Below are 14,014 nucleotides of genomic sequence, written 5' to 3' on the forward strand. Positions count from 1 at the left end.
TTAGCTGCATGGGAAATCCAACTCATTGTTCTGTAATCCTCACATGATGTAGCCTTTATATTCTGGAAAAGATGAAGGCCACATCATGTGAGGACTACGGAACAATAAGTTTGATTTCCTATGCAGCTAATGTGGTTCTCAGGATCATCAGCGAAAGGATAGAGAGTAGGGCAAATGATTACTTAGGGGATGATCAGTTTGGTTTTAGGAAGGGGAGAGGTACGCGTGATGCCATTGCAGTTGTGAGATTATTAATCGAGAGGAATATAGAATACAACCCGGAGGTATTTGCTTGTTTCGTAGATTTCAAAAAAGCATTAAATAGAGTAAATTCAGAAAAACTAATGAGTATATTGCAGAAAATGGGAATAGATTGGAGGGATAAGAGGCTAATCCGCAACCTGTACATGTCTAAGACTGCTCAGGTGCGAGTGGGGAACGGGTAGTCCGGATGGGCAGTGTTAGGAAGAGGAGTAAGGTATGGGTGTCCATTATCACCGTTGCTGTTCAACCTGTATGTTGAGGAAATGATTAAAGTGGCAAGGGAGGAACTGCAGGTGTGGATGAAAGTCGCTCAGGAATTCGTAAAATCAGTTAGGTTTGCTGACGACCAAGCTTTAGTTTGTTAGTCAGCCAAGGGGTTGCAAGCATTGCTGAGTGAATTGGAAACTCAGTGCAACAGATATGGGATGAGAATCGATATAAATAAAAACAGGTTATGCGATTTTCTAGAAAGAAAAAGGCTATGCCAAACATTGAAATAGGAGGTCAAAAAATAGAGCAGGTAGAACAGTTAATGTATCTTGGAAGTGTTTTGGACCTGAATGGTCATAGTAGTATGGATGTAAGGAGAAGAATTGTTCTAGGTAAAGGGGTTTTCAAAAGGAGGTGGGAGTTGATGACAGGGACATTGAATAAGGATGTTAAGAAAAGCCTCGTCAAAACTTTGGTATGAAGCATTCGTATGTAGGGCACAGAAATGTGGTCGCTGAAGCAGGATGATAGAAGTAGATTGGAGGCTTTTGAAATGTGGATATGGATAAGGTAAAATGGACTGAAAGGAAAACAAATGAGGAAGTACTTGGTATGGTGGGTGAAGAGAGGGGATTGTTGGGAGATATCCTGGGGAGGCAGGAAAAATGGATGAAGGGCATATTGATCGGCAGTGGGATGATGAAAACTGTAATAGAGGGGAGAATGTTATTTATTTATCGACTTAATTGGGCAAGGTTGAGACCTATAGTCCCATCTTTCACCTAACCCTTTCATTACAGACATTACATTGAAGGCAGTCACATACAACCAAGCCCTAGATGGAGGAAAATCCACATAGGCGGGAATCAAACCCACAACCTCTGGGTTGGTAGGCTGCTGCCACTGGGGCCGGCTAAATGTTAGGCAAATGTAGAAAGAGCAGGAACAGGATAGGGATGTTGGGCGGGATGAAGGGAGGAAGGAAGTACACATGAGATGAAAAAGGACTCAATGTAGAGTAGGTTGCTGGGTTGTGTTTTGTTAGGAGTCACAAAATATTTATTTGGTAGTCATGTCCATTCAAAACCTACCTTAACCGGTAGATTACTTAATAAATAAAAAAAATACTTGATTTTTTAGCAATGCATTCCAGTTTTGTGCTGTGGTCTTCTTTATTTACCATACTTGTAGAGGACCCTGAAATGGAGATTCTCTTACAACTGCTTACTAGATAATCACTTTTGAACATGATAGGAGTCCTGGGCCAATTCCAAGCCATTCAGCGTCTATTTTACGAATTGCTGATATCAGGATGGAAATATGGAGCATCTGTTTTTTGTGACTAAATAAAAATGTGGTACATTCTGAATGATATATTTAGAATTTTGGATTGACATCTTGCAAGGAGAAGATCTGAATAAGAAGTCTTTCTGGAATTTCTTACACCCTGGTTAGTCTTTTCTGACAATATTTTTTCAGGCATTCCAGCCTCCTTGTTTAGGTCACAAGTTTGACTCGGAGGAGCTAGTGAAATGCCTGGAAAAGTGCCATCTGGCCAGATGAGGAAGAAACCTCTAAATACCTGCATCTTCATATTTTGACATGATTTCACATTGATTCTAATATTACAGGTGGATTCATTAGGAAGTGTTTATTTTTATTTCATGCTCATTTAATTTAATCTAATGAATAAATTGAAAAATGTATATCTCATCCCACTTAATATTTCTTGATTTGAAGTTGTCTCAATCCACCAGTTTTTTTTGTATGAATGGTGATACCACATTGCTGAAAAGCGAATTGGAGTTGGTTTCTTATCAGTCAATCTTTTAGAGCTGGCTGGTCACAGCTGAGATGATGGGTACTCAAGGATTTTACACTATTGGAAGGTGAGAGTTAGAAGTTTATGCTGTGTTTTTGATGTTTCCATGGATATTAACTGATGGACAAATGTTTGGGAAATTGGTATCTAATCCTTGCTAGTGCCTATGATTAATCAGTCAATCATTCTTTTATGAAAGCCTCTGTCTAAGAGAAACCCTTTGACTGAAAATTGACTGACACTATTGATAGGATGCACATATGCTTGTATACAGCAAACAAAATGACCTTCAGAAGCACTCCTGGTGGCATGTGGAAGTAACATTCCTCCTCAACACGTATGTGTAGGTTTGAGGTCGTTACATTCACCCAGTGTTTTTTGAGAAGCAGAAGTATGGAGATGTGTTGGGGTGCAATATTAATGTGAGTTAAACAATGTGCTGTTTTCGAATTTTTGTCTTCACCCCATCGTCCCAGGTGTAATGATTAACCTTGAGGTGTCTCTTGAGTTGAGGAAAAAAATAAAAATTGCAAGGTGCAAGATTGGGGGAATAAGGAGGTTGTGGAATCAGTTCAAAATGGTGTTTTACCCATTGTGCATAGAGATTATAGAACCCCAATTGTTCAATAATGAAGCCAATGCATTCCTTGGATATTCCAATATGGTTCACGATATGCTTTGGAGTGATTCCCTGGTCATTTTGAATCCACTCTTTGACGATTTTGCCATATTTACTGTCTGTGGCAGTGATCGGACGTCTGCTGTGTATGTCATCAACAATTGTGGCTTTTCCAGGCTTGCAACCACGAAATTTTACTACCCATTCGATTTACAGTAGACCTATCAACAGCATCATCACCATAAATAGCATTTAACTGACGATGAATATCAGTAGGAGTCACTTTTTCCGCAGTTAAAAATTCGACAACAGTACGCTGTTTAACTAGAGTTGACATTGCACTAGAATGTGTCTCCATACTTCTGCTTCTCAAAATACACTGGATGAATGTAATGACCTCAAACCTGCGCAAGCGTGTTGAGGGGGAATGTTACTTCCACATGCTACCAGGAGTGCTTCTGAAGGTCATTTTATTTCTGGTCTACAAGCATGTGTGCATTAGTTTTCAGCCTACCCTCATATGTGTATCCACTGTATCAACAAAGTTATGTCTGGAATTAAAAAAGTTTATTTTTTTTGCTAAGGTTAAAAGATTATCTCACTTGATAAGTGGAAAAAATCTCTAATAATCAACCCAAAGCTTGTTGTGGTAGGTGATGTAGAATTCACCCAGTACTAAGCCTGTAAATATGAATCTCTTCTGCTCTTCAGCTAAAATTTGTATAATCTTTTTCAACATTTTTGGCTCTAGTTTTAAATTTGAATATATTCTTAGTTTTAAGTGTATAGCTGACTTACAAAAAAATTGAGAGAGTGGTGAAATCACATTTTTAATTGAAGAACAAAAGAATGGATTGATAAGTATAATACCTGTTATTCTCTTTACAACTAATGAGAAGCCCATGATGGGCTTTTTAATTTGACTTTTCTCTAACCTGATTGTTCTTTTAGATGGAGATTAAGAGATAAATGTTTGAAGAGTTAAAATCTTTATGCATATTGACAGTTATATAATACATATTGGCATGGGAATCATATCACAATTTTTAATCTGCTCTATATCATTGGATGAATTCTTTTGTGATAATCTTCATCGCATTTAAGAACTTAATCTTATATTTTAAATAATATTTATATTGATGACATTTAATATGGTTGTACCATTTTTCAAAATGAATAAAGTATTATTATTATTATCATGTTTGGTGGTAAAATTTTGCAATTTCTTGTTGGCAGCAAAAGAATTTCATTGGTGATATTCTGTCGGAACTTGGTCTTAATATTATGATTATAATTCATTCCTGAACTCACTGAAACTTTAAACTCTATAAAAATTATCCATTCAAATTCAGTAAAATTTGATATCCACAATGGAAACCTGTGGTTAACTTTGGTTTTTGCATTGGAAAGCTTTCATTTCACGTTAACTCCACTATATTTGCTTCCTGAATGTTATTTTAAGGTGATTACGAGGGTGGTCTGAAAAGTTTCTGACCAAACAAAGATACAAGACATTTTTTTTCTGAGGTCGGAAACTTTTCAGACCACGCTTGTAGATTGTATTTAGACAAATGCACTGTTATTCTACAAATAAAAAGAACTGTAAAAAAATATATATATGTACAAAAATATGAGAAATTTAATAACCTTTTATAAAAAGTCACCCTAAACATTTATATTGTTTAAGTCATGAGCCAAATAGTAGTTGAGAAATAGCCACACAGAAAAGTCATAAAATCTCTTTCTTTTTGTCACTTATACAATGGTCATGTCCTTGAATTTGAATCAATTTGTAAACTCAGTTCACTTTTTTACATAATCATTTTCAATCCATTATAGGATTTTTTCAGCTATACTCATATCCAAATTCACTTTTACTTTATTCATGCACGAATGGTAGTTGAGCACTTGGTTAATTTATCATTTTGCCGAACGTTATTTCTGCCGCTGAAAAATTTCACTCGCACCAATATGGCTATGATTCCTAAAATGACTGCTGATGCAAATACTGCGCCACCTATTAAGTTAGCACTTATTAGCCCTTCCACATTCTCATTTTCAATAGGCTTATTGTTTTCATTTTGACTGCTGACTTCTCGTTTGGCCCTTACTTCTTGTTGTTCGTTTGGCCCAACCATCAACCCACGTACACCCAAGGTTATAGAAATAACTTGCTTCAAAGGCTCTTCCCTCTTCTTCCTGGATACAATTTGTTCAGTCTGTGGCTCATTTATCAAACCGACTTCCTCTTCAGGGTCATCATTCAAGGGAGATTGGTCTGCTAGTTCACGTTTTCCAAAAGGCCGCCGTTTTGATGGCCCACGTTGGTATTGCCCTAAGGTTAAATCATGGAATTAGTTGGTGTAGTTATGCATATTAACTACGTCATCACATGTAATAATTGAATGACTTCCCATGCCATGGGGAACTGCTAAATTATTGAATGTACTATTTTAAAATGGAATCATAATGAAAGTGACTATTATAATGAATTATATAGTGCTACAACTATAGCGACATGGAATCCTTATTTTCTACAATATTTGTGAAATTTGTTGATATTATGATACTTGGAATTGATTACAAGATAAGCAAATATTGCATTTAATGAAGAATAAGGATATCTGGCATTAGGACTAAATGCAGAACTTACATATAGCAAAGGAAAGTCAGAATGGTCAAATGAGTGATGTGTAGGACAGTGAAACTGAGTTGAGGGGAATTTAATTCCCTAGGTTTGTCAATGATCAAGTATTAGTTAGTTGGACAGCAAAGCGATTGCAGTTATTGTTGAAAGCTGTAAAGATAAGTTCTGCAGGAGCTCTCTCAATCCTCAATGGTGATGATTAACCAAATGAACTCAAACATTATGAGATTCAGAAGGTAGAATTTAGAAAGCTAAGCTGAACATTGAAGTAGGAGGAAATAAACTACAGAGAGGACAGAGCAGTTCATGCACATATTCTGGTAATATTTTAGAGGAAAATGGCATCAAGGGGACTAATTATTTCAAGAAAAAAAGAATTTACAAGAAGAAAAGAATTGATGACAGCTACTCTTGGTAAAGCTGCAAATAAAAGATTAGAAAAGACTTAAATATGGAGCACAGTCCTGCATGGATCTGAAACCTGGTCTTTGAGATGAGGATAAGCGTGTATAGGAGGTTTTTGAAGGGTGGATGTCAAGAAGAATTGAGAGCCTTAGTTGGACAGGTGGTGAAGTTATATGGTGGGCTAAGAGAGGAAGAGTAAGAGTAGTCATTAAAGGCAGAAAACATGGGTGGAACAAGCATAGAAAGTTAGTGGAATGTTAAAGGGGATTATAGACGGGAGTTTTATTACAAAAATTATGCATTTTTGCTTTATGCGAGTATCATTCAAATTACAATGTGATGATAATATTTAAGGAATTCACATTTACTTATACTAATTTCTAAATTACTTTGAGGAGAAAACTAATAGATTACGTACATGAGTGGAAGGCATGGAATGTTGGGTCATCATCCTTTGAATGGTAGTCATCCTTCACCTGATAAGGTATAATTGGCGTAGTTATTGGCTTTCGTGTTGGTAAGCATTCTGGTCGTCTTGAGCCAAATTCACAGGTAATTTGAGGTTTTGGCGTGACACATCTAGGGTCTGTAGATCCTGGCTCACAGAGAGGTACAGTATTATTTATGTTATTTGAGGGTACATCTGTGCAGTTTGCTCCAGGAAAACCAGGAAGGCAACCTGGTCTTGGAGTAGGAGCTTCAGTAGTTGAATAGCAACGTTTATCTGTTGTGCCAGGATAACATAGTGGTATCTTTGAAGGCCTTTCTGTGGGAAGTGTAGGCCTAATGCACTGTGGATCATTATTTCCAGGATAACAAATAGGAACTGATGTTGTAGTTACTGGCCTTCTACATTTAGGGTCTCTACTCCCAGGGTAACATACTGGTCTTCTTGTAGATGGTTCAGGTTGTGGGCAGTTAGGATTTTTACTTCCTGGATAGCAAACAGGGGTGATAGTAGTACCTGTTGGATCTGCTATTGGGCAATTAGGGTCATTACTACCTGGATAGCATGGTGCATCTGTTGAAGATGTTTTACATCTTCGATCTGGGCTACCTGGGTAACATATTGGATTTGATGTTGTTGGAGTTGGCCTTTGACATCGAGGGTTTTTACTTCCAGGATAACAAGGGGGCCTAGTTGGTAAAGTTGAAGTACTGGAAGGGAAGCACTGTGGATCACGGCTTCCTGGATAACAAATAGGTCTGGAAGTGGTAGTTATTATTGCACACAAAGGATCTCGACTTCCAGGATAGCATGGCGGTCTTGTTGGAGGGAGAGGTGTTGACGATTGGCAGTAAGGTTCTTTACTTCCTGGATAGCACAATTGCACTTTTGGTGTAGTTGCAGGTGGGTAAGGAGCAGGGCATCTTGGGTCTCTGCTCCCAGGGTAACATGGTGGCTTAGTAGTGATGGGGGGTGTTGTAACCTGTGGACACCTGGGATCAGTGCTTCCAGGGTAGCATGGTGGCTTTGTAGTGGGTGGAGGCAGAGTTGTTCGAGGACATCTTGGGTCATTGCTACCTGGATAACAGACTATTTTAGTTGGTGGTGGCGGTGTAGGCTTTGGACACCTGGGATCAGTGCTTCCAGGGTAGCATGGTGGCTTTGTAGTGGGTGGAGGCAGAGTTGTCCGAGGACATCTTGGGTCATTGCTACCTGGATAACAGACTATTTTAGTTGGTGGTGGCGGTGTAGGCTTTGGACACCTGGGATCAGTGCTTCCAGGGTAGCATGGTGGCTTTGTAGTGGGTGGAGGCAGAGTTGTTCGAGGACATCTTGGGTCATTGCTACCTGGATAACAGACTATTTTAGTTGGTGGTGGCGGTGTAGGCTTTGGACACCTGGGATCAGTGCTTCCAGGGTAGCATGGTGGCTTTGTAGTGGGTGGAGGCAGAGTTGTCCGAGGACATCTTGGGTCATTGCTACCTGGATAACAGACTATTTTAGTTGGTGGTGGCGGTGTAGGCTTTGGACACCTGGGATCAGTGCTTCCAGGGTAGCATGGTGGCTTTGTAGTGGGTGGAGGCAGAGTTGTTCGAGGACATCTTGGGTCATTGCTACCTGGATAACAGACTATTTTAGTTGGTGGTGGCGGTGTAGGCTTTGGACACCTGGGATCAGTGCTTCCAGGGTAGCATGGTGGCTTTGTAGTGGGTGGAGGCAGAGTTGTTCGAGGACATCTTGGGTCATTGCTACCTGGATAACAGACTATTTTAGTTGGTGGTGGCGGTGTAGGCTTTGGACACCTGGGATCAGTGCTTCCAGGGTAGCATGGTGGCTTTGTAGTGGGTGGAGGCAGAGTTGTTCGAGGACATCTTGGGTCATTGCTCCCTGGATAACAGACAATTTTAGTTGGTGGTGGCGGTGTAGGTTGTGGACACCTTGGATTAGAGCTTCCAGGATAACATGTTGGCTTTGTAGTAACTGGCGGTAGGCACCTTGGGTCTTTACTACCTGGATAGCATATAGGTCTAGTGGTTGTAGTCAGTGGTTTAGGACATAGTGGATCAGGACTTCCTATGTAACATGGTGGTCTAAGAGTTGTGGGAGTTGGCTTTGGGCATCTTGGGTCATTAATTCCAGGATAGCACAGTGGTTTTGATGTTGTTGTTGGTGTAGGCTGTGCACATCTTGGATCAGTACTGCCAGGATAGCAAAGTGGTTTTCGGGTGGTAGTGGAAGGCCTTGGGCACCTTGGATTGGTGCTCCCAGGATAGCAAACTGGCTTAGATGTTGTTGTAGGTGGCGACCTTGGACAATGAGGAGCTGTACTTCCTGGGTAACATGGAGGTAGGGTGGTTGGTGTTGGTCGTGGACACCTAGGATCTTTATTTCCTGGATAGCAGTTTAGATTTTCTGTCACAGGTGGAAGATAAGATGGTGGGACTGGGCAACGAGGATCATTATTACCGTCATAGCAATTAGGTCTGTCTGTGGTGGCTGGTGTGGGTGGGGGACAGCGGGGGTCATTACTTCCAGGGTAGCAAACAGGTTTCGTGGTTGTAGTTGAAGGTGGTCTCGGACATCTTGGGTCGGTGCTTCCTGGGTAGCACACTGGCTTGGGGGTGGTGGATGGTGGAGGAGGTCTTGGACATCTTGGGTCAGTGCTGCCTGGGTAGCACACTGGCTTGGGGGTGGTGGACGGTGGAGGAGGTCTTGGACATCTTGGGTCAGTACTGCCTGGGTAGCATACTGGCTTGGGGGTGGTGGATGGTGGAGGAGGCCTTGGACATCTTGGGTCAGTGCTGCCTTGGTAGCACACTGGCTTGGGGGTGGTGGATGGTGGAGGTGGTCTTGGACATCTTGGGTCAGTGCTGCCTGGGTAGCACACTGGCTTGGGGGTGGTGGATGGTGGAGGTGGTCTTGGACATCTTGGGTCAGTGCTGCCTGGGTAGCACACTGGCTTAGGAGTGGTGGATGGTGGAGGAGGTCTTGGACATCTTGGGTCGGTGCTTCCTGGGTAGCACACTGGCTTGGGGGTGGTGGATGGTGGAGGAGGTCTTGGACATCTTGGGTCAGTGCTGCCTGGGTAACACACTGGCTTGGGGGTGGTGGATGGTGGAGGTGGTCTTGGACATCTTGGGTCAGTGCTGCCTGGGTAGCACACTGGCTTAGGAGTGGTGGATGGTGGAGGAGGTCTTGGACATCTTGGGTCAGTGCTGCCTGGGTAGCACACTGGCTTGGGGGTGGTGGATGATGGAGGTGGTCTTGGACATCTTGGGTCAGTGCTGCCTGGGTAGCACACTGGCTTGGGGGTGGTTGATGGTGGAGGAGGTCTTGGACATCTTGGGTCAGTGCTGCCTGGGTAGCACACTGGCTTGGGGGTGGTGGATGGTGGAGGAGGTCTTGGACATCTTGGGTCAGTGCTGCCTGGGTAGCACACTGGCTTAGGAGTGGTGGATGGTGGAGGAGGTCTTGGACATCTTGGGTCAGTGCTGCCTGGGTAGCACACTGGCTTGGGGGTGGTGGATGGTGGAGGTGGTCTTGGACATCTTGGGTCAGTGCTGCCTGGGTAGCACACTGGCTTGGGGGTGGTGGATGGTGGAGGTGGTCTTGGACATCTTGGGTCAGTACTGCCTGGGTAGCATACTGGCTTGGGGGTGGTGGATGGTGGAGGAGGTCTTGGACATCTTGGGTCAGTACTGCCTGGGTAGCATACTGGCTTGGGGGTGGTGGATGGTGGAGGAGGTCTTGGACATCTTGGGTCAGTGCTGCCTGGGTAGCACACTGGCTTGGGGGTGGTGGATGGTGGAGGAGGTCTTGGACATCTAGGGTCAGTGCTGCCTGGGTAGCACACTGGCTTGGGGGTGGTGGATGGTGGAGGTGGTCTTGGACATCTTGGGTCGGTGCTTCCTGGGTAGCACACTGGCTTGGGGGTGGTTGATGGTGGAGGAGGTCTTGGACATCTTGGGTCAGTGCTGCCTGGGTAGCACACTGGCTTGGGGGTGGTGGATGGTGGAGGTGGTCTTGGACATCTTGGGTCAGTGCTGCCTGGGTAGCACACTGGCTTAGGGGTGGTGGATGGTGGAGGTGGTCTTGGACATCTAGGGTCACTGCTGCCTGGGTAGCACACTGGTTTCGATGTTGTAGTTGTAGGTGGCCTAGAAAGTGACAGAATATAAATTTGGTTAGATTTAATTAACATATTTATCAAAATTAATCATTATTGAGTTTAACTAATCAATTTTTCATAAACCTTCGTTTTATTATGTAGCTAAATATTGTGTAATGATGTCTGTTTACAGGTATTTTTCTTTAAGCTAACTGATGAAAGTACAGGAAATTAATTATTTAGAAGAATAACGGATCTTTTACGCAAAATGGAAAAAATGTGTAGTATATACAGTGGCAATTTTAGTGTCTTGTTGAAGTCTTGATGTTGTAATGCAAACTTCTAAAACTTTTGCCATAAAATTTGTTTTATGATAAAAATACTATTATGTCATAATACACAACCAGTGTAATGCTTGTTATTATTAACACAACATTCTTGAACCTTCTCTCTCAGGAGTTATGTCCCTCTCCGCCTTGAAAAAGGTAGGTGTGTTTGGCTACTGAAAATACATGGCATAGTGTGTTTGTTTTCATTTTTGTATTTTTCTGTGTTTTTGACCACTAGCGTATATATATAAAGATATATGTATGTATGTATGTATATATATATATATATATATATATATATATATATATATATATATATATATATATATGTTAATGTATCTGTATACATATATATTGTACTGATGACATTATATTATGGATTATTCCACTCAAGAATTTCATATGGAATTGTACTGTGGGGACTACCCTCTCACCTTCTCAGTATCCTGAAGTTACAGAAAAAGATGGTGAGAGTTATGTGTAATGAAAAATATTATGCCCACTGTCAACCTCTTTTTAAAAGGTTAAAATTGTTAACTGTACCTTGTGTGTATATTTATCAATGTGTAATACTTGTTAAATTGCATAGCGCTGACTATGAAACTAAGAACAGCATCCACTTATATAATACAAGACAAAACCACAACCTACATGCGAGGTCAACTAATTTAACCTTGGCTACAAATGGCCCCAAGTCTATGACTATAAAACTATATAATAATCTACCTGAATGTATAAAAAGAGAAGGATGCGTACCTGTCTTTAAGAAAATGGTTCGTGAATTGCTCATTGAAAAGTGTTATTAAAGTGTCAAAGAATACCTGAGGCCTAATTTATAAATTTGTAGCATTTTCTAATTTTGTACATGTATATATATATATATATATATATATATATATATATATATATATATATATATATATATATATCCCTCCACTTGGACTACAACCTTGACGTGGTGAAAGGGTTTGCACGTTCCGATGATCCCTAAAACTGTGCTGGGGGGATTAATGATAATTGCCCCTGTGCCCCTGGTAGAGTCACCTGTGGACTCTTACCACAATTTAGCTGTTATGACATGTAGCGTATGTTTCAAAAAGATAAGGCTGGGGCGGCGGGATAAAAAATGAAATGTAGAAGCATTAAATGGATTGAAAAGGAAGGAGTACCAACAGGTGGTAGAGGAAATTATGGAGGATGGTAAAGGGCTAAGTATTATCAAAGAAAAATGGGAAAGTATATCCACCCCCATGTTATTTATGTTATTTTCTAGAAAGAAAAAGGCTACGCCAAACATTGAAATAGGAGGGCAAAAAATAGAGCAAGGATGAGAGAATAGAGTAAGGATGTTAAGAAAAGACTTGTAAAAGCTTTGATATGGAGCGTAGCTATGTACAGCGCGGAAACGTGGTCGTTGAAGCAGGAGGATAGATGCAGACTCAAGGCTACAGTTTAACTATTAATGCCACACAATTAATTCATTGTCTCTTTTTCTAATGGCAAATGCATGAGAGAGGTAGCATGAGAAAAATATTATTGCTTCATTTACATTCCAATAATCTATAAATCATTGCTATGTATGTTAAAAAACCTGAATTTTAAATATCATTACACATTCAGAATTTCATATTCATTGTGGTATTCTTGCATTTGCCTGAAATTGATACTATGTTATGTTATATTATATATATATATATATATATATATATATATATATATATATATATATATATATATATACATAAATAAATATATATATATTATATATATTTATTTATTTATGTAAAAAAATGATGAATTTTCCTCTCTGCTTAACTCTGAGCTGCAAAAGTTTCAGTATGTATAGTTCTTTCAGATTTTAGTTTCTTTTTGCGGTCTTTTCCCAAATGTCACCAAAGTACCATTATGTGCTAAAGCTGATTTCAAATTCATTGAGAAAGGAGTAATGTTAATGTTCAATTTGTCATGGAAACATGAGAATCTATGTAGCTATTAGCATTAGCTTCTATAACATATAAATATTTTTTGAATATCTAGATGCCTCTCTTAGTTTATATGCCTTCACCATTTAGTATTTAGAATGCACACTTTTCAGGAGAGAAGTTTTAGGGGATGGAATTAGAAAGTGACGAAAAGCCTTCAAACTCCATGAAATACAAGCACATGCACAAATTTCATTCATTCATTTGTTTCATGTTGTCACAAGATTTCAAGGCGGTCGCTGTTAAGAAAAACCTGTTATTAGGTCATGAAAAGAAACTGGCTCTTTTGTACTACTTTCTCCCATACTCTCCTGTTCTCATATTTCTCTTGCCCCTGCAGCATTCATGCATTTGTTTGTGCATGCTCTTACATTTCTGAATCATCTCATCGTGTTCCTAAACTTAATATCCTCTTCCATGATATATTATTCCCTGACTTCCTTGATATGCCCTTTCCTCTCAAACAATTTGCTCTTCTCTCAAATGTCATTTTGGTGATTTGACTGACTCTTATCCAATCTCTCAACATGACCAAACAAGAGTATCATGCTTCTTTCATTCTTGCCAATTATCAATTTAAGGTACAATTCACAGTCTTTCATATCATACTCATTTCTCACTATGTGCCTTCAATTTCCACTGCAAATACTACTCCAGTATCATATGCTGCAATTAGCTGATGCTCATGCTGGTCTTGGCATATCCAAATTTTGCTTCAGTACAGTTTCTTAAGCCTTAACAAGTTTGATGCTCCCAAATTGAGAGTTCACTTCTGATTCAATACCTCTCATTGACCTCATACTCTTCGTTTACAGTATCAGTATCTGTCATATACCACAAAATTAATCATGCTTTTTGAGTTGCCTCTTTTCCATGTATATTAATGAATGGAATCGTTCTTAAATCATTATGCCGAGACAGATATTTTTCTCCATTTACAAACTCATTTTTTCTCTATTATCATTCGTAAGAAATCCCGATATTTTTTCACAAGCATTCTGCCTTAAACCATTCATTTATGTCTCTAAATAGAAATTTTATTTCACCAGGTTATAATCCTTCGTGATATCACTGAATATACTTCAGACCTCATTCTTTATGCTTTAGGTCTCTTCACCAATTGTCGCGTAAAAAACTGCAATGACTACCCTCCCCTCCAAATATTGCCCCATGCATCAGC

The 14,014-nt window shown here is 40.1% G+C and overlaps 1 protein-coding gene across 1 annotated transcript; it reads right to left on the bottom strand.

The window, feature by feature from the left end:
* Positions 1-4,798: 4,798 nt before the first annotated feature.
* Positions 4,799-13,665, bottom strand: LOC139697923 (mucin-2-like). The gene is made up of 3 exons (XM_071596783.1): positions 13,619-13,665; positions 6,386-10,572; positions 4,799-5,250 (listed from the first exon to the last, which is right to left on the bottom strand). Exons 1-3 carry the CDS (start codon positions 13,663-13,665, stop codon positions 4,799-4,801), a joined length of 4,686 nt encoding a protein of 1,561 aa, XP_071452884.1.
* Between the last annotated feature and the right edge of the window lie 349 nt (positions 13,666-14,014).

Source organism: Hetaerina americana, unplaced genomic scaffold, assembly GCF_022747635.1.
Source record: "Hetaerina americana unplaced genomic scaffold, ioHetAmer1.1.p SCAF_8, whole genome shotgun sequence".
Classification (NCBI taxonomy): domain Eukaryota; kingdom Metazoa; phylum Arthropoda; class Insecta; order Odonata; family Calopterygidae; genus Hetaerina; species Hetaerina americana.